Consider the following 21955-nt stretch of genomic DNA (forward strand, 5'->3'; position numbering starts at 1 on the left):
CACACAATGACAGTTAGCGGTGGGTGCTGTGTGATTGTCCCCTTGCCTATGCCATCTGTAGTTGTCATAGGCAACGTGATTTAAAGGGGTGCATGAAAATGGTTCTTTGACTTAAAGTTTGGCTTTCTGTCCATACTACTGTAAAGGAAAGACGGTTTCCTGGTATTTTTTCCATTATACATAGAGGTTATATTGTGTTTAGAGTGTAGAGAGGCTGTGATAGTGGCATAATACTGCGACTTTGGCGTGTTAGATGCAGCCAGACGTACTTCCCTTGCTGTCCCAGTTGCATTCCAGAGGTGTTGGCATCATTTCCTGAGGTGTCATTGTGGACTCGGTGACCTCCAAGTGGTCAAATTTTGATTTCCAAGAGTCGAGCATTTTTCTCCCATAGACTTTAATGGGATTCAATATTTGATCAAATATTCAAGTATTGGGGTCTACTCCACTCGATATTCAAAAATTTTAATATTTCACTAATCGCTCATCTCTAGTGTGGACACAGTTGTCTTTGTTCACTGTGTAGTGGTCGGGCTTGGTTATGGCAGTGCACTTGAACAGGAGCTGAGCTGCAGTTACAGGTTACCACCACTACAAAGTGAATGGAGCCATCTGCTTGACAACAACTCGCCATTTATCAATATATCAATGTTCTCCAGAGGGTTTCGACAGGACTCATGCGTCATCTGATTTAATCCATTACATGTCTGTGCAGGATTTTCTGGACTGTGGTGTTCTCTAGTCATTGTCACATTGTCACACAGAAAATACATATTATTAATGATCACAAGTCTACAGCATCCTGGTATGTTTGGCATTTCTTGTTAGTTGAGTGAGGACCACACTATTGTTGGTAGAACTACATGTTGATCAAGTGTGATTTTTTTTTTTTGTAATGATCGTTAGGACTTTGTTCTATGCTATATACTTACACTGCTATTACACATGGTTGGTGTACAGTTAACCCCACACACCTCAGATATAGATTTAGATATCTTTCCTAACTAGCATAACACAATGAGCTAATTCCTATGCCAAACTTTTTGGCAAGGAGAATGGTTATAAAGAGGTTTAACAGGAAAAACACATATCTGCTTTTCTTCCGGAAACAGTGCCATTCTTGTCCTCAGTCTGTGTGTGGTATTGCAGTTCTGTTCCATTCAAGTGCATAGAGCCAAGTTGTAATACTACTCACAAACTGAGGACCAGAGTGAAGCTGTTTTGGGGGAAAATAAACAGACAGGTTTTTCAAATCCCAGTACAAGCATGTGGAGCCTGTGAAGAGTTGCTGAGGCTTACCCAGGATCATTTGGCACTAAGTTCAGTTCTAGCGAGGACCTTCGATAAAACCCTGTGTATCAACGTTGTCCTGACCTGAGGGTAATTTTTTTCTGCAGCCTTCAAGAAGAAGAGCAGTGTCACACTTCTACTAGTCTGAAAAGGTCATAATATCAAGGACCTCCCAGCAGTCCACTACCTAAGTGGACCTTCAGTCACCTTCAATCTACCGGCACAATTTTCATTACTAGAAGGGGGTGGAGGGGATTTATCAAGACCAGCGTACTCGTGCACCGTTCCTAAATTAGGCCTCACCCCCTTTTCCAAGGCCAAATTCACTAAGAGGCACACAAAGAGGCCGTGCACCCAACCCGCCCACCCATCGGCGGGATACGGCAGGCGTACAACAGGGAGAAGAGGCAAATCCGTGCCTTCTCCCTGGTGTACGCCCCTGCCTTAACTTTGATAAAAGTCCTTCAAGGACTTTAATATTTCAGGAATCACTTACTGACTTTGCATTGGTTTACTCTTCACCATCTGTTGCCCATTAAAGAACCATGCCATGTCTATGAATGATCCTTTGCTGAAAGTAAATTTACCTTTTGTACTGCACTCCTCTCTTGTTTGCGTTCCTGTTGTCCCAGACATGTTAGCATCTGTGTAACATCAGGGGCACCCCAAGGTAAAGCTGGCTCAGCACTGTATTTGGGTGTGCCCAGGAGAAAACAAGGTACTACCATCAACTACGTGCCCCCCCCCCCTACCACTGCTGTGGGTTTTGGGAAAGTGCCTCAAGGCCGGCGGTGCCACTCTAGCTACCATGACTAAGCTGGTGAGAGAAGTCCTAGCTGGCCCCCTGTCAGGTCTAGTTAAACCAGGTCCCGAAAGGGACGATTGGTGCATGGGGGTGCTATACTGGTGGAGAATGTTTCAGGGACAATATTTCTGAGAGCAGAAATTTTTGTTTCAACCTTGGGAACAGGTGTCACATGATGTTGAGGGACCTTCCCTTCAAGGTATTTCCCCCTGCAGCAAGTAAGGGATTAGCAATAAAGATAGCGTCATGATATTATTTGGGCGTTAGCCCTCTTGCTTACAACTATATTATAGCTTTTTGTTTTATAGATCCACAATAACTTCCACGGACTGTTTGGGGTTCATGGGCTAATGATCCATATCTACTGGTCTCTAAGTTTAAGTCCCCCCCCCCCCCCCCCACACACACACACACACATATTCATATGAAGTATTTTAGAAAAAGTTGTGGTACCTTTGATCACATTATATATTGTAACGGTATTCTCCAAGACACCAAATGATATTTCATAAAGTTCATATAAATTTATGCCGTGTGAGTAATATAATAATAATAATAATAATAGGAATAATATGTTCCTTTTGTATATTTCAAAGGAACTTTAGAAGTCATCCTAGAATTCTATGACCTGTACTGAAGCCTTGGTCATCCCGTCTTGTACATCTATAAGATTACAGAGTTCCTTCTAATATTCCCATAATGTAGAGTTGGCTAAAGTGATCAAAAATATAATCAACTCTGTCGGTTGGCCATGAGACAGTAGAGGTAGCCATATTGATTTGGTGAAAGTCAATCAAATTGGAGATTGTAACCAAAACAATCATTCGGTGAAACTAAAAGGCGTATTCCTAAGGGCCCTATTCCACCGGACGATTATCGTTAGCATAATCGTTAACGATTAACGATCTCAAACGACCGCTATTGCGAAAGACCTGAAAACGTTCACTCATTTCCATGGAACGATAATCGTTACTTATGATCGTAATTGCGATCGTTTCTTCTTCCGTATTTATTCGCTATTGCGTTCGTATCTATTGCGAACGACCGACCGATGTCTTATTCAATGCGAACGATTTGCGAACGTTTTGCGAACGAGCAACGATAAAAATAGGTCCAGATCTTATAAAGCGATCAACGATTTCTCGTTCGGTCGTTAATCGTTACTGCATTTCAACCGAACGATTATCGTTTAGATTCGAACGATTTAACGATAATCTGAACGATAATCGTCCGGTGGAATAGGGCCCTAACTGAGATAGTTATGACCTAGCCAGAGTATGTACTGGATAGGGCATGCTTAAGAGATCACGGGGCAGGGGCAAGGGGTATTGAAAACAGGGTGCCCAAAATCCATGTACAGTAGAATTGAGGTGCAAGCCACACATGTCCACTGCATCTCCATTTATTCTCGATGGAGCCATGTGGATAGGGCATAACTACCCCAGAGGAATAACCCTTTAGAGATGTAAATCAATGTAATGGCCAATATAGATTATAATTTATATGGCTGCTTCGGTGAAACAATCGCTCATCAGCTGACTGTTCATCACCCTCTTCTATCGAATGAATATATCTCCCTTAACTTCACGTAGTAGATTATATCATTTCATCTTATTATAGTGTCTACAGGGTTTCTTAATGTTTAAACATGAAAGAAAGAAACACCACTTATTACACAGTAACAATGTCAAATACTGTCTTTATTTGCCACCGGAGAGAAAAAAGAAAACGTTTACTTGATACCATGCTCACTCAACCACGTGAAAGTCTTTTTGTGTTCTGTGCGTTTCATAGAAATAACTGGAATTATCAGACTGTAAAAAGAATTTAACCAAGAAAGAACAAAAAGAGGTGAGATGAATGTCTGATACAGTCTACGTCACTCTCCAGAAGTCTTTATAACATGGAACAGAGTGACATTGTAGAGAACTTGATGACCATTATTCCAAGTGTAGAGGACTCTTTCTCGTGGGTTGTAGTCCAGCATAGAGATATGTGAATACTGATTATGGAATGGAATATCTGTGTACTCATACGTAGACGAATTTGTATAATACGCGAAGTAGATCTTGGCCCCAGCTAGATGAGAATTGGTTACATACAGTGTACCACATATCATGAAGGACTCTCCAGCACTTCGCTTTGGGTAGCCGGTGTCCCAGGTCTGGAGGATTTCCAGTGTCTGGGGATCCAACTTGCTGACAACAATATTTCCTGCATTCTGGTTGGTTGTGTAAACAGCCCAAAGCCCATTTTCATCTACCATGAAATCTATGTCCGAGAAGCCTCCCCATGAGTAGGGAAAGGTGTTGTTATAACCAGCGTTGTTGAGGTTCCTCTGGACAGAGACACTACGGGATCGGAAGTGATACTTCACCACTATGTTACTCTGATATTTGTTGTAATAGAGAGAGCCATTGTAAACCACGTGTCCAGTACCGGCCCAAGGATGTGGAAGGAGGTGCTGAACAAAGTTCTGACCCTTGATAAAGTCGTTGAGGCTTCGATATTCCAAGACTCTTCGACCCTTCAGGTAACCATCCATGTACCAGACCTACAAAAAAAAAATATATATATATTGTTATATGGGAATTAAAAAAAATAACGCACTCATAAAAGCAATTCCACCAAAAGAACAGTATCAGCAATACAGTAGGAAGGCAATGTCTCAAACTTTGGGGGCCAATTGTCCTCTTTACAGAACATACCCACAATGGTAGAATTTATCGGATAATCTTAAACTAAATAGATGTAGAACACTGACAATACTCAAAATCGGATTCATTTTATCCACTTTGAACTGACAATAAATGATCTCTTCTAAAAAATAATTTTTATAGTAGTAATGTTTAAAAAAAAAGTTTTTAGCATCAAAAGCACAAAAATATACCACCACCATTAGCATTGTGTACTTTTGTTAACCTGGATAGGATCTCCTAATATGCAGGAGAATAGGATTCTTGCAACACCCCTCCCCAGCCCTCCAGCTGTGGATTGACAGTTGACTGCTTATACACAGCATGGATAGATAACTGCCAATCAGCAGCTGGTGGGCGGAGTTTTCTGCTTTTTAAGAATAATGAGGACTACTGGGCTCATGGACATAATGGAGAGGACTACTTATTGTCCATGTTATTCAGGAGGAGATCTCTGGATCGCCTGCACAGAACAATGTAAGTGATACATCATTCTGTTCAGCTTCTCGGTCACTAGTTTATGCTACCCTGAGATAGGACACCATAGCCCTACTGACAAGAGTCTCTTTAACCCAGTTCTGATTCCTCTTTTTACCAGCTTTACATAGTTCCTGCTAGTAAACAATCATCAGGAGGTATAGTATACAACCTTCTCTTAGGAAATGCAGTACAGTATGTGTCAGTGCTATAACATTTATGTGGAAATAGGCAAAAAGATTGTTTGATGTCTCCCAGTTCAATTGTTGGAATGTTACCCAGTGTAGTCTGAGATTTATCAAACACACACACAAAATATCTAAAGATATCCAACACCTATCAGGTGACCTTAGAGGTAAAATCCACCAACAGAAAGAAAGAAAATAACATCTTAAGGTTCTAAATCTCTACCAGCTTAGTTTTCCACCTCTCTAGGAGGATGTGAGTCCTTTTCATCACAATCAAACATCAGCACACCATAGCCTAGAAATTTCCAGCATTCTCTACTGGTTCTATAGCACTGTTGCTCCTGTTTAAGGTCCTGTTCACACAGAGCTCTCTGCCGCAGAATCCCGCCTGCCTCAGTGTCAAACAGTGTCTCTATGGTAGGGCTCGCGCACCTCTGCTTCCTCCGAGCAAAGAATTGTCATGTCAATTCTTTGAGCGGAGAAGGGAGGAAGCGGAGGCGCACAAGCTCTCCCATAGAGACACTGTTTGACACTGAGGCAGGAGGGAATCCGTGGCAGAGAGCTCCGCCGCCATAGAATTCAGTCGATTTTTCTCAGTGTGAACTGGCCCTATGGGGGAATTAAAACATTCCATGCATGGTCCGTAAAGGTAAACGATGTGCTACAAAATGGAACCCCATCATTCATGATGATGCTGGGAGCTCTGAAACTCTTTAAATGTTGGTACTACTGTACTGAGCACGTCAGTACAGTAGAGCAAAAAATTCCACAGTTTCAGACGTCATTTGTATTCACGGACCATGCAAGGAGCATGTCAATGCCTCCTTAGGTGAGAATTTTTTGTTTAGCAAGATGTCCATTTTAAAAGGGCTGATAATCGACAAACAGGAACCTGCGCCAGAGATCAGTCAACGATCAAGAAATCTCCAGTTCGTCGACTGATCGCATCTTTTGTGCAGGCATGAGAATCATGGGTCGTCCCCCGCACACCCTCCTGTGTAAATGGGAATGTGAGGGGCGACTATAAAGAAGTTAATAGGCCACACAATTGAGCAAAGAAAATGTGGAGCAGCGATCTTGCTGTGGTTCTGCGTCAGCCCATATGCCTAGGTGATCAGTGTATGCAATCTAAAAGTCCCCCAGGGGGACTTAAAATGTGTAAAGAAAAAAGGAAACATGTTTTTTTTTAAATCCCCCTATCCCATTATATAGATAAAGCATATAAAAACAAATAAACATATAATATACCGTAGCGTGCGTAATTATCCAATCTATTAAAATATAACAATCGCCATTCCGTATGTCGAACGGCGTGAACGAAATGCCAGGATTACAGATTTTTATGTTATATTATATATAATTTTTTTTTTATAAAAAGTGATCAACATGTCCGAGCTACCCAAATATGGTATTAATAAAACTAGAGATTATGGCACAAAAAAAATGATGTCCCATACAGCCCCGTAGGCGGAAAACTAAAACAGTTATAAGAGTTACAATAGGGCTGTTTTATTAATAATTGAAAAAATTAAAAGGAATTCATCAAAAATAAAGTAAAATATTAGAAAATCTGTGTAAACATGCATATGGTTGTGTTCGGACTGACCTATTAATAATGATATCATAACACTTTTACCATATAGTCCATTACGTAGACTCAGGAACCCCCCAAAACTTTTTTTTCCAATTTCACCTATTTATATTTTCATAAATAAGATTTTTAGGGGTTCCATCATACAGGTTATGGTAGAATGAAAGGCGCCATTACAAAATACACCTTGTCCTAAAAAAAAAAACAAGCCCTTACATGGCCCTGTAGATAGAAAAATTTAAGTGCTAGATCTAGAGCTCTTAGAATGAGAAAAAAAAACGAAAATGCAAAAATGAAAATTGGCGCGGTCCACTGGGTCATTTTGGGTTTGGTCCTCAAAGGGTTAAAAAATTGGGCATCAAAATTTGACATGTTTTATCCTTCTTTCCACCCAACATATGTTGGGGAAAAAGGGGAGGCCCACAAACATATATGACAGAGGACCAGTCTCAGTGAGTTCTCTCTCTAATGTGTGGGCCCTTTACATCCCTCATGTACAGTGGCTGAGAATTTTCTTATTGTCTCAGAAAACTTGGTTGGAAGGAGAAAGAGGGTATTCGGGTCACTTTGGAAGCGAGTTAATTGGTGTAATGGATTATATTGTTTTGATGTGTCTTATGTTCTGTTGTTTTGCAGATGTCACAGCTGGCAGAATTTTGAAGACTTTGCCAAAGACAGAGAAGTCACCTGACTGAAGACCTTGGACGTTCCTCCAAAACAAAGTTGGCCAGCATGGGGGATGAGCTAAGGTCATAAATGACCTCACTTGTAGAACAGAGTCTCAGGTTCTGTTCACATTTGGAGAAACTATTCTTAAATGTTTCCTTTGTTTACAAATATTTTGAAAACATTGGAAACATTAAATATTTTGGAGACAGATTATAGGTTGTTTTGCGTCCAGACCTGCCGATTGAGCTAGTGATGTTTACCGAGAAATGTGAAGCAGCTATTATATGAAGCTTCCCGCTCCCTACAGAACTGGACGCAGTGCTCTTTCAACTTCTTGTCCAATTTTCTTGAGAATTATTGTTGCCGAGAGAAAATATGTCTGCAATTTCCTTCAAAGCCTCGTTCTTCTTGTTCCTATTTTTGTACTCGGAGTATATAATATCCAAAAGTATTTTACGAGACTGAAACTCCTCAATGAGTTCTAAAGTCTTTTTCCTCCATACAGACACTTATCATAAAAGAAAACTGATTACTGGATAGATAAAAATACAAGAGGAATGAGGAGAAGTGCTTACACGGCACGACACAAAAGAAGACTATTCAGTGTCCAGGGAAGCCAAATGTTTTCTAGACCGTGCTGGCAAACGTCCAGACATGCAAACTTTATCTCTCGTTATCCATTTGAAATGAAAAACACAAAATAGTTTTTCTTTCTCCCAAAACGCCAATGTTTACAGTGGGCAAACAACGTTTTAACAGTCTCAAAACCTACAGAACACATTAGAAACTTTAGTCCCCAAAGAGTGTTTTCTGAAAAGGTTTCCAACTATGGACGATGGAAGATTTTTTTTTTTCTAATCTGTTTGCATTTTCTGCCTTTTTTTAACATTGTAATAGGAGCAGCCAGAGCTTTGCCTAAGCTTTTTTTTTACAGGATTTAGTGACATGCTTTACGGCAAGCCCCATAAGCATAGACGGCCATAGTCAGGACCTGTCCCATTGAGATGACTGTGAGCATACTCACATACTGAGCATACTCTGTGACTTTTTAAGAGGTCATTTCACAAGTATCTGCTATTGGTGCTTTTCATATACTAGTGTCACCTGTCAATGAAATTCTGCACAGCAGTTCCTTATTATGACCAAAGACAGAGCAGGAACTCTCAGCTTATGGTCCTTTTACAAGGAGCGATTATCGAATTTTCACGATAACGATCGCATTTGAACGATAATCGGCTCATGTAAACACAGCGAACTATCAAGCGACGAACAAGAAATCGCTCATTTTGATCTTTCAACATGTTCTCAAAGCGATCTGCGAATTTTCAGTGAACGACCAACGAAGATTTGTCTAAACAGTCTTTCACCGATTCCCCCTATGTGTGAGATGGGCTTAAGCGATCTTAAAACGATTTTTTAAAATGATATATAGTTGCGTCTAAACGCTGATCCTTATAAAAAACACATCGTTACTACGATGCCGTTAAGCGTTAATTACAAATTATGGCTGGGTTCACACTACGTATATTTCAGTCAGTATTGTGGTCCTCATATTGCAACCAAAACCAGGAGTGGATTAAAAACACAGAAAGGATCTGTTCACACAATGTGGAAATTGAGTGGATGGCCGCCATATAATGGCAAATATTTGCTGTTATTTTCGAACAACGGCTGTTATATTGAAATACTGGCAGTTATTTACTGTTATATGGCGGCCATCCACTCAATTTCATCATTGTGTGAACAGATCCTTTCTGTGTTTTTAATCCACTCCTGGTTTTGGTTGCAATATGAGGACCACAATACTGACTGAAATATACGTAGTGTGAACCCAGCCTGAGGGTTCTAAATTTCACGTGATAGGATGTTGATCAAGTGATTTGTGCTGATTGCCATATTGGAGTCAGGAGTAGGGGAAATTGGCACCTGTCTCATAGGGAGCTTTGCCTTCCTCTGGATCAACACAGCAGAGTCAGAGGTTGAACTCCTGGGACTTTTTTTGTTCCTTTTAGCTATGTAACTATGAAAAATAATTCTCCTCTTTGATAATTGACTAGATGAGCTAAGGAAAATTGATCGGCTAAGAAAACATATTGTTACTTCTTACATGGCTCAGGGTTTAATGGGGAAATTCCAATTCTAAGAATTCTGTCCATTTGTAAAACATTCACTTCATCCTCCGTTACAACCGTAATGAGATTTCCTTGTACAGTAGATTGTAAGACATTCAGAAATGTCAAGATGGCTTCGGTGGGGTTCCAATCAATTTATCACAAGCATTGTCAATGGAAAAGTTCATTAGTCTGTTGCCCGCCAGAATAGTAAATGATATGTTTCTGGGGCCGGGGGATGTAGAGAAACATCCTTTCAAACATATGTTCTTTCTAACTAGAGACTTAGGGTTAGCCATTAAATACTGTGCATAGCCTTTAAAGGGATATTCCATCTTTAATTTCTGAATAGGTCAGTACGAACAGTCTATCTCAAGTAGGCAATATTGCTTACAGTATCCAGTAATTTTCAGTTTCTATTTCCAAAAAGTATTTTGCAAGTACAGCTAACAGAATCAGGTCTACAAAAAAAAATCCAACAATTCAATGATTCACAGTCCAATTTCAGGATTAAATATCATGGGACCAAGTTACACAGTTCAACTTAATCTTCTAACTCGTGTACATGCCGAAAGTTCAGCCAGGCGCGACACCTGAACATGAATGAGAAACATGACCACATGACCTACCCTCAGAAGACTGCTGGATATTTTTTCCATTCGTGCCCTCCGAAGACTAACTGGAGGCATTTCAGAATTTTTGTTCACTTTTTGTTATGCTTATATAGGGTAACATAGTCAATTATTAGCGAATAGTGTTGAGCAGGCATACTTGGTGGAGCTCATTGCTCGGTATACAAAAAACTTGTTGACTTAAACCCATGGGGGGGGGGGGGGGGGGGGGTTTGAACTTACTGCTTCGGTCTTCTATCCATCTTTGTTATCGCTGCTCAGCCAATCAGCAACTGCAGTGGTATCCTGTCGTAGCTGCGGATTGGCTGAGTGGCAGTAGTGAAGATAGTGAAGATGGGAGCAGTAAGTAATTCCCCCCCACACACACACACAGAACAGTCTAGCCCCCTAGGGGGGTATCTTAACCCCCTGGAGGCCAGACTATCACTTAGTAAGATTTCAGGTTAACCAGGTATCCGCCGCTTCGCTGAGCAGTTTCAGGAGTGGTATATAACTAATAGATATCCTGGTCCCACAGAGTAGTGTTTCTCCACTCCAGTCCTCAAGCAGCCCCAAAACTTTTGACATGTCCATGCTGTCTTCATACGTCCAACCTACAAAGAGTGGCTGGTAGGGGTGAACGAAGCAAATCTAGCTAAGCTAAAGGGGTTATCCAGCGCTACAAAAACATGTCCACTTTTCCCCCTCTCTTGTCTCCAGATTTCAAACTCAGTTCCATTGAAGTAAATGGAGCTTAATTGCAAACTGCACCTGAACTGGAGACAAGAGAGGGGAAAAAGTGGCCATGTTTTTGTAGCACTAGATAACTCCTTTACCAAAGCAAATTTGCAAAATGCATTCAAGATGGTGGCTGCAAGAAAAAAATCTTGGCTGATGTACATCTTCCATGCTGTCCATGCTTCCTGAGTGTTCTTCTCTGTGTCTCTGGTGTCTCCAGCCTGAATCAAGCAATTACTGAGACAGAACATCACCGCAGCCAGTCTTGTCTGAAGAGTGATACCCCATTCAGCCAATTACTGAGTAACTGAGAATGCACAGCGCCATAGCCAGTGATTGGTTGAGCAGGCTGTCACTCTTATGTCTTGAGAGTGACAGCCCGCTCAGCCAATCACTGTCCACAGCCCTGTCCTATAGTCAGTGATTGGCTGAGCGGGATTTTGGCTGTGGAAGATACCAGAGACCATGGACCAAGGACATCGGGGAGCATGGACAGATAAATATTGATGTTCATTAAGTTTCTGTCCAGAAGTTCTTTGTCAAAAATTAGCAAACCTGCCAAACTAAACTTTTGAAAACTTCTCTCATCTCTAGTAGCTGACATCTAAATATGCAAATTTATAAAAATCTCCAAAATAGTATTGAAAAAATAGGTCTCAAGTCCCGGTAAGAGACTATCCACACTCCACTTTTCTATACTTTTCAGTTCATAAATGACCTTTTTGTATTTGCTTTCGCAGACGAGACTGTTGCTTGAGCAGTAACCATTTATAATTCCATTGTGCGGCGTACAAAAGCCATTTCTTGTCCGCAGTAAAAGCGGTTAATATATGAGCTCATGGCCTAGAGAGAGAGGTACATAAATAGCTTTTGGCATTAAACAACACAGGCTGTTGACAACTGATACAAATGAGTTATTTGGAACCATAGTAGGAAAGACGTTGATTCATCCCGGAAGGCTTTCTGCTGTAATATCAATTTAACCTTATATATTGCCAAATACTAACATGTCCCAGTGAACGCCATGGATCGATAAGGATGAGTATCATTTCATAAGTACCCAGGTTAGTATCAGTATTAATACCACTTAAGAACTATTGCTTTGTCAGGACGAATGAACAATAACACAGATTATATTGCACAGGCTCTTTGCAGTAATGGAATTTCCAACCAATATTCAATACCGCCATCACTTAGGATGCAGGGCAATGCTGCTGGGGATCAATGGTGTTTCACTTCCACTCAGGACTGATGACATTACGGCTCAGAATGAATTGTATTACAAGTTGCAATCGATAGTGTTACTGAGTACAATTGATGGTGCCATCACATAGAATGGATTGGGTTACTGCTGCAAATCGATAGTGTTACACTGGTACTTAGCAATAAGGGTATTAGCACTTAAGAAAGATTAAAAATTGTGTATATATATATATATATATATATATATATATATATCTCTTGGAAGGGATGAAAGGTCAGCTGAGTCAACTTTAAAGTCATGCCCAGATGGTGAGAGATAAATGAACAGGTTGCACATTCTCTCTCACAATCACTTCTCCTTGCATACACAGTGGAGACTAACTGCCAATACTTACAGAACAGATCAGGAGATTACAGTTAAACTGAGCATGTGTGACCATTTTACTGGATTCCAGAAGGAGGACATGACCAGGGGCAACAGATTATCAAAATAAAGCAAGGACACAAAGATTACTAAGTACAGTGTTACCTTGGTTTAAGAGTAACTTGGATTAAGAGCATTTTGGTTTAAGAGCTCACAGTTTTTCAAAATTGTGACTTGGTATAAGAGCATTGCTTTGGTTTAAGAGCTCCCTGTACTGGGTGGGAGGGGGAGTGGGGGAGGGGCATGGTCTGCATAGCGGGGTCTACAGCACTGTACTCTGACCCAGGAAGTCTCTCTCACCTTCCAAATCATAGCAGATCCACTTCAGGCTGGAGCTTGCATCAGGGGACAGGACTGTGGGGGTAATCTCTCCATAGCTGTAACCCCTCTCTCCCTGGACAGAGAGTGTTGCTATACTCTGCCCACATCTGCCCTGCTCATTCCTTCATGCTCCCAGCAGTCTCTGTCAGCCCTTGTGTTTCCCATTTTCTCCATTCCTGCTATAATGTGCCTGCACTCACACTCAGCTATATACACTGCTGCTGTACTGCGTCTGCACTCACACTCAGCCATTATGGGGATCTGCAGTTCCATCCAGCCTGTATCTACAAACTTCTGCTGTGTTTCAGGTTTATGCACTTACTATACATTATATTCCACATGCTGATTGCTATTCTGTACAGTAACTTATAATATAACATATCCAGCGGTTTCTAAATGTTTGTTTTATTTGTTTTACATGTTATACAGAATTTTAAAAATCATTATTTTCAGTGATTTCTTATGGGAAAATTTGCTTTGGTTTAAGAGTGGATTTGGATTACAAGTGCGGTCCCGGAACAAATAATACTCGTAACCCAAGGCACCACTGTATATATCTCTTAGCGCCGTTCAACCTACTGAATCCGGGCGGGAGATTCTGCTCGGAAGCCACGCCCGCGGACTCACGCAGCCTGTGCGGTATCCCACCTGCTATCTCTCTCAGCTCAAAGAATTGACATGTCAGAGGAGCGCGAGGATTCCCCAATTGAAAAGAGATACCAGGTGGGATTCAGCGATTCAATTTTAAATAATTTCACATTATGTATTAGTTTAGACCTATTTATCCTGATTTGAAAACTCCTTTAGGCTATGTTCACACGTCGTAACAGACCGGCCGTTCCGTGACCCCGACATGTCAGTTTTGTGCACTGAATTCCGGCCGCAGAAAACTGGCATGTCACTTTTTTCCGCCCGGAGCGTATACGATGTGTGTACGCTCCGGCTGGGATCCCATTGCACATAAGGCTATGTTAAACTCCACAAAATTACGGCCATAGTTCTGCGGTGAGAACTACGGCCGTAGTTTTATGTAGTGTGAACATAGCCTTAAAGTGGTATTCTCAACTTGACAAGCTATGTCCTATCCATATTATCCATCGCATAAGGCATGGCACATCTAAGCTATGTCTATGTCTAAGCTAATCTATGGGGCTCCTTCAGTCAGACCCTTGTGATCTAAAAAACGGAAACCCCCAAATCTGAGCACTCTGCACGCACCACCACTCCATTCATTCTCTACAGAGTTTTCAAAGCTAGCCGAAAGCTGCACTTATCTATCGCCAGCAGTTCCACAGAGAAGGAAGTGAGCAGTGGCATGCATGTAGAGCAGCTCCATCCAATGGATATCTCAGGGTCTCTGTTTTGAAGAACACAGGGGGCCCCAATAGTTAGAGCCCCCTACAAATTTTTTTGTCATGCCTTGTCCAGCAGATACTGTGGATAGGGCATACCTTGTCCAGATGGGATACCTCTTTAATTCCATGTTCTGGAGAACCTGTTTATTGAAGAGCAATCATGTTTGGTGCCCTTATACCATGCTATGTCCCCATTGTTGGGCAGTATAGTGTACGCAGAAATATGTAGTAGACTTTCCATATGCCCCAGGGGTAGGCAGTTGGAAATGGTTTTCCACTTGGCAGCCGCACTTACTGTCAATGTAGGTAGCTCGAAAAGACATCATTCACCAATATAACTGATAGCATAATACTAACAGCTAAAAGTCACTAGCATCATATTTAGTATGAATTTTTATGGTTTTTTTTTAGTTTTTAGGAATCACCCAATAATTTACTGCTTTCCCTGGCAGAATTTCCTTGCAGACGCCTCCACATTATATTCTACAAGTCCTGATGGCTGGAGTCCTCTGTCACTGAACTGTAACCATTAATTGGCAATGGAGAACCGCTTCTAGCCAAAAGCAATACTGTATGAGAGGGAGGCTATCGACCTAGTGCCAGGGAGAGCTGAGAGTACAAAGACACCTGCAAAGTAGATATAACAAGAACCATACTTAACTACGACCACAGTAACTTTGAAGTCAATAGATTCTACATGGAGCTAGTAGATGACATTTGTCTACATGGATCGATCACTTATTAACAACAAAGGATGTAGCAGAGAAGATATCATATAGACTGGAACTCGGAAGAGTGAGGAATAAAGGCCAAGACAAGGTCTCCACATGTAATGATGTTCTATAGAAAACAAAGAACTGTCACGGACGTGTTCAGATACTGGCAGATTCCGCAGCTCTTTACAGATGTAAGAAACGAACAATAAACTAAAACAGAAGAGGAGACACATTGACGTCTTTGAACGTTGCAGTTGGTGTACATGTTAGAGAGTAGTGGGGATGACGAAGAAAAAAAAAGAGGAAGGTCCTCGTAAACTAAGTTTACTCATTATGAAGTAGCCATACCCATAGTATGGCTGTCATCTCCCTCGATGTCCTATATGCAACAAGAAGAACAAAAGGAAGAGGCATTTGAAATCCATGAACCTGTCAAAATATTCGGATTTGCCAACATTATGCGAATCTGTACGCTCAGTGTTTGATTTCTCATGGCTGCAGAAGTTGGATGCCGCCCTAGGGCTGCCAGGAAAACATGGATACAGACATAGGCCCTAGGCTGTATCTATGTTTTCCAAGACTCCCTATGGCAGCATCCAACTTCAGCAGCCACGTGGAATCATACAGTGAGCGTACAGGTTCAGATAATGTTGCCAAACCCAAACCGGTTCATTCAACACTATCCAACATGCCTGATCCTTTTCTAATCCACATCTAGGGGAAAAGGGAGTCAAGAGATCCCATACACAGATTAGATGGTTTCCCGGGTTGGGATGACACATACAATGGGGATGAGTTAAAAAGTTTTAAAAGATCCATTAAATTTTAAAGGACAATACTTTTGAGAAGACCAACCATTTGTTTAGACAATCATTTTCGCATGGTGGTTCCCCTCAATGTGAAAACTACCCCTCTTGAAGCCTATTTTAATTAAGTTATAAGTCTCCAAGATGTTTTCAAGTATAATCCAATTGTATTAGATAATAAGTCTACTATCTGAGCCAAATCCAATACTATTGTACTAGAGATGAGCGAGTAGTAAAATATTCAAAAGCTTGTTATTCGATTCGAATAGACCGTGATGCTTGTACCTTCGGATAGCTGCTTTTAATCCAAGATGTGTCCTGGGGTCCACTCGTCAGGCGATGCAGTTATTGCCCTAAAAACAACTTTTAAACTTGCAGTCTGTGCCAAACGGGAGTATCTGCGCCCTAACTTTGCACCACCCCTCTATCCCTCCTCCCCACACTCTTCATCATTAGGAATGCCACATTTTCTCCATGCTGAACATGTGCTAACGATCCAGCCCATGTGCCGGGCTGACACAGCTGATGAATAGGAGACAATCTGCCTGGAGCATTCCTAATGATAAGGAGGGTGGGGAGGAGGGACAGAGAGGTTGTGCCAGCCTAATGCATATGCAATGCAAGCTCCGACCGTTGGGCACAGGGCTGCAAGTTTAAAAGTTGTTTTTTAGGACAATGACTGCATCACCTGGTGAACGGACGCCAGGACAGATATTCAATTAAAAGCAGATATCCGAAGGTACAAGTGGTTTGGGGGGGTCAGATTTTGGGTACAGAGTCACATACTATTACAGGGAGCGGTATTAATGTTGGGATACGGCTAACACTGCTATATACCGCTCCCCATAACAGTTTATATTTAATTAAAACAGCTAATTTTCGTAATCCTATTGATATTTTTCGGTTACAATAGCAAAATTCGAATAAACTTTTTCTGTTTTAATTAAATATACAGTTAATTAATTTCCTGCCATAATGGAAAAAGCGGGAAGAGTATCCCGTCTATTCCATTATAGTCCCCCAACAGGCTTTAAGTTAGTTTAGATCCGAATTTTCGATACTCAATGAAATAGCTACTCGAGTATTGCTTGCTCATCTCTAACTATTACTCTACTCACCTGCCAGATAGTATATGTTATGGACATCCTTTTCCTTAGCCTAGTATATTCTGCTCCAGTTGGATATTGACCCAACTCCAACTCTTTAGTAGGTCTGTTAAGGTTTTGCATAGTTGATCATTCAATTTAGTAGCCAGCACGCAATGCATCTGCCATTAGAGTAAGTGATGATACTGCTGGGATGAGCCACTTATTGATCCATAAGGATCCAACTACCATGACCCCCACTGATGCTTAGATGGAAGGGAGCACAGTGCTTGTTGCCTTCATTGACTTCACAGCATGGGATTTATATAGCTGCATGAGTGAATCCTTAAAGGGGAACTCTGGCGAAAATATTCTTCTTTTAAAACGGCTGGTTTCAGAAAGTTATTTAGATTTGTAATTTACTTCTATTTAAAAATGCCCAGTCTTCCAGTACTTATCAGCTGCTATGTGTCCTGCAGGAAGTGGTGTATTCTTTCCAGTCTGACACAGTGCTCTCTGCTGCCACCTCTGTCTATATCAGGAACTGCCAAGAGCAGGAGAGGTTTTTTTTATAGGGATTTGCTGCTGCTCTGGACAGTTGCTGACATGGACAGAGGTGGCAGCAGAGAACACTCAGACTGTCAGATTGGAAAGAAAATTATATTTCCAGCAGGACATACAGCAGCTGACAATTACTGGAAGACTGTAGATTTTTAAATCAAAGTAAATTACAAATTTATAGAACGTATGGCAGTGCCGTACCTACTAAGTATATCCTGAAGCCATTTGGTGCAGTTACACACAGCCTTACAGTACAGCTTTATTATTAGCACTATTATAAATGCATTTCCAATCCACCCAAAGTGGTTTGATGTACCGTGGAATAAGACGGATCCCATCAATCATAATGTAATGATATCTTAAACAAGAACTTTTATTAGATTGAAGTTGATTTCAATCATTCCTGTCGGATTGCTCAATGCAAAACATTTGGTTATTACCGAGTGAGATGAGCTGAAGCTATAAAATTATTTGCAATGTGTTTTATCACTCTAGCGTTAGATTGGGCTGTTATCTGGTTAGGCCCGGTCAGGCACGTCATTGATGGACAGTCAGAAACGTTCCGAACGAGGTTAGTTTGCTGAACCAAAATACTTTTTCCGACCTGTCCCCTTAGAATAGGCAGACAGGATAACACCATGTCACTTCAGGTTCTTATCAATTTTTATAGTAATCAAATATTAAATAGTATGCAAAAAGCTTCCTCTAAATGTGGCTTTAGAATTTTGAAAGGGTTACTCCAGTACTAAATACTTAACCCTGTTGAGTCCCCACCCATGATCTAAGCTTGTGTAATAGGTTTCTATTGCAGCACATCCTGACTCACAGCCTGAAGCTGCTGAAAATCCTCACTTCCTGGTCCAATCTGTCTCCACTCCTCTGTCCCTCCCCCTCTGTTCTGAGATAGAGGTCACATGATCTCTGTCTCTTCTGTTGCCAGGCAAGTTGTAATGCCTCATCTGTAACCCAGCCCACCACTAACATCACACAGTGATCATTTGGCAAAAGGCAGAGAAAGAGCTTCTCCTGAGTAGTATAGGGGAAAGGAGACACTCTCTTTCTCTCTCATCTATCTATTTAGATAGATAGATAGATAGATAGATAAAGCAGAGGCAGATCGAGTCAGTGGTGGGTGGATATTACAAGACAGGGGTGGGTGCCTGGCAGTTAGCTCTGAGGTGCAATGCATACTGGGAGAAGGCGGGGAAACAGCCTCTTCTGAGTAGTATAGGGGAAAGAAGACACTGTTGTTTCAACTTTCTATCTCGTATCTATCTATCTATCTATCTATCTACCTATTTAGATTAATAGATAGTTATACAAAGCAGAAGAAAGGGATGGGTACCCGGCAGTTGGCTCTGAGGTGCAATGTATGCTAGGAGAAGTTTCCTGGGTAGTTACAATGATGTAAAGCTGGAATCATTTGTAAAAGTTTGAATCTGGGGCTAGAAGCAGCATAGACTACTGGGAAAGTTGTCAAACAACTGGAGGAGGGTATGCACTGTATGCGTTGTGTGCATTTTGATTTTTTTTATGGGATTACTGGAGTTCCCCTTTACATTTATCCACAGGGTTTGAATTGTTTAACTAGAGGAGGTTGACAATCCCACCACTTACTGTAGATCCCACTAAAGATGATGGGAACTACAAATAGCAATCAAAGTCGATGTCCAGCCTTACTCTATAAATCATGCTTAAAATTGATTTATAGGTATTACAGGAAGCCATGGCTGTGAATTCTTTCACTGATAAAAGATGCCCTATGTCCGACCTCTACTGTATAGCTGATACTAACTGATCAGCAGACAATGCAGTATGTGCAGATCTAACACCTTGTGTGTTCCACAGGATTGGGCATTATTCAATCTGTGACAGTGCGTTTTTTGGGGGGGTACCAGGGGTGTCGGACCCCCTTCAATCTATTAGCTATGTACTATCCTGTGGATTCCATACATAGGACAGAATTTGTCAAGATAGGAATACCACTTTAAAAGCTGTCAACAGTAGTAAAACATTCAAAATTGTCGTATCTCTATATGCATGGGACCCCTATAGAGATCGGGGGCTCCTGTGCTTATAAGTGATACAGCGACAGTTAATATGCCAGCCCTGTAGAAGAAGGATGAAAACCAGAGGAGCCTCATTCTAATGCATGAGAGGATTTATCAAACACCCAGGGGGAATATTAATGACAGAATACGTAGAGAGAAAAAACATATAGGTAGAGGTTATATCGGGTAATAGATGGAAATATAGGAGATTATATAGAGTAATTGGAGAAGATATAGGGAAGTTATATGGAGTAATAGGAGGAGATATAGGGAGGATATATGGAGTAATAGGGATGATATATGGAGTAATAGGAGGAGATATATGGAGGATATATGGAGTAATAGGAGGAGATATAGGGAGGGGATATATGGAGTAATAGGAGGAGATATAGGGAGGATATATGGAGTAATAGGAGGATATATAGGGAGGGTATATGGAGTAATAGGAGGAGATATAATGAGGATATATGGAGTAATAGGAGGAGATATAATGAGGATATATGGAGTAATAGGAGGAGATATAGGGGATATATGGAGTAATAGGAGGAGATATAGGGAGGATATATGGAGTAATAGGAGGAGATATAGGGAGGATATATGGAGTAATAGGTGGAGATATAGGGGGTATATGGAGTAATAGGAGGAGATATAGGGAGTATATATGGAGTAATAGAAGGAGATATAGGGGGATATATGGAGTAATAGGAGGATATATAGGAGGTATATGGAGTAATAGGAGGAGATATAGGGGAGGATATATGGAGTAATAGCAGGAGATATAGGGAGGATATATGGAGTAATAGGTGGAGATATAGGGAGGATATATGGAGTAATAGGAGGAGATATAGGGGGATATATGGAATAATAGGAGGATATATAGGGGGGATATATGGAGTAATAGGAGGAGATATATGGGAGGTTATATGGAGTAATAGGAGATATAGGGGAGGATATATGGAGTAATAGGAGGAGATATAGGGGGGATATATGGAGTAATAGGAGGAGATATAGGGAGGATATATGGAGTAATAGGAGGAGATATAGGGAGGATATATGGAGTAATAGGAGGAGATATAGGGGGGTTATATGGAGTAATAGGAGGAGATATAGGGAGGATATATGGAGTAATAGGAGGAGATATAGGGGGGTTATATGGAGTAATAGGAGGAGATATAATGAGGATATATGGAGTAATAGGAGGAGATATAGGGAGGATATATGGAGTAATAGGAGGAGATATAGGGGGGATATATGGAGTAATAGGTGGAGATATAGGGAGGATATATGGAGTAATAGGAGGGGATATAGGGGGGATATATGGAGTAATAGGAGGAGATATAGGGGAGGTTATATGGAGTAATAGGAGGAGATATAGGAAGGATATATGGAGTAATAGGAGGAGATATATGGGAGGTTATATGGAGTAATAGGAGGAGATATAGGGGAGGATATATGGAGTAATAGGAGGAGATATATAGGGAGGATATATGGAGTAATATGAGGAGATATAGGGGAGGGTATATGGAGTAATAGGAGGAGATATAGGGGGATATATGGAGTAATAGGAGGAGATATAGGGGGGATATATGGAGGAATAGGAGGAGATATAGGGGAGGGTATATGGAGTAATAGGAGGAGATATAGGGGGATATATGGAGTAATAGGAGGAGATATAGGGGGGATATATGGAGTAATAGGAGGAGATATAGGGAGGATATATGGAGTAATAGGAGGAGATATATGGGAGGTTATATGGAGTAATAGGAGGAGATATATGGGAGGTTATATGGAGTAATAGGAGGAGATATAGGAAGGATATATGGAGTAATAGGAGGAGATATAGGGGAGGTTATATGGAGTAATAGGAGGAGATATAGTTGAGGATATATGGAGAAATAGGAGGAGATATAGGGAGGATATATGGAGTAATAGGAGGAGATATAGGGGAGGATATATGGAGTAATAGGAGGAGATATGGGGAGGATATATGGAGTAATAGGAGGAGATATAGGGAGGATATATGGAGTAATAGGAGGAGATATAGGGGATATATGGAGTAATAGGATGAGATATAGGGAGGATATATGGAGTAATAGGAGGAGATATAGGGAGGATATATGGAGTAATAGGAGGAGATATAGGGGATATATGGAGTAATAGGATGAGATATAGGGAGGATATATAGAGTAATAGGAGGAGATATAGGGAGGATATATAGAGTAATAGGAGGGGATACAGGGAGGATATAGAGAGTAAT

General features: G+C 41.0%; 1 protein-coding gene across 10 annotated transcripts in view; it reads right to left on the minus strand.

The window, feature by feature from the left end:
* Positions 1-3796: 3796 nt before the first annotated feature.
* OLFM2 (olfactomedin 2) overlaps positions 3797-21955 on the minus strand; it is a 309721-nt gene continuing 291562 nt past the window's right edge. For all 10 annotated transcript variants that reach the window (XM_069972451.1, XM_069972155.1, XM_069972513.1 and 7 more), the window contains exon 6: positions 3797-4649. In XM_069972451.1, the coding sequence (XP_069828552.1) occupies positions 3975-4649 (675 nt within the window). In that variant the 3' untranslated portion in view covers positions 3797-3974. The remainder of the gene's footprint in view (positions 4650-21955) is intronic.

Source organism: Dendropsophus ebraccatus, chromosome 1 (genome assembly GCF_027789765.1).
Source record: "Dendropsophus ebraccatus isolate aDenEbr1 chromosome 1, aDenEbr1.pat, whole genome shotgun sequence".
Lineage (NCBI taxonomy): Eukaryota > Metazoa > Chordata > Amphibia > Anura > Hylidae > Dendropsophus > Dendropsophus ebraccatus.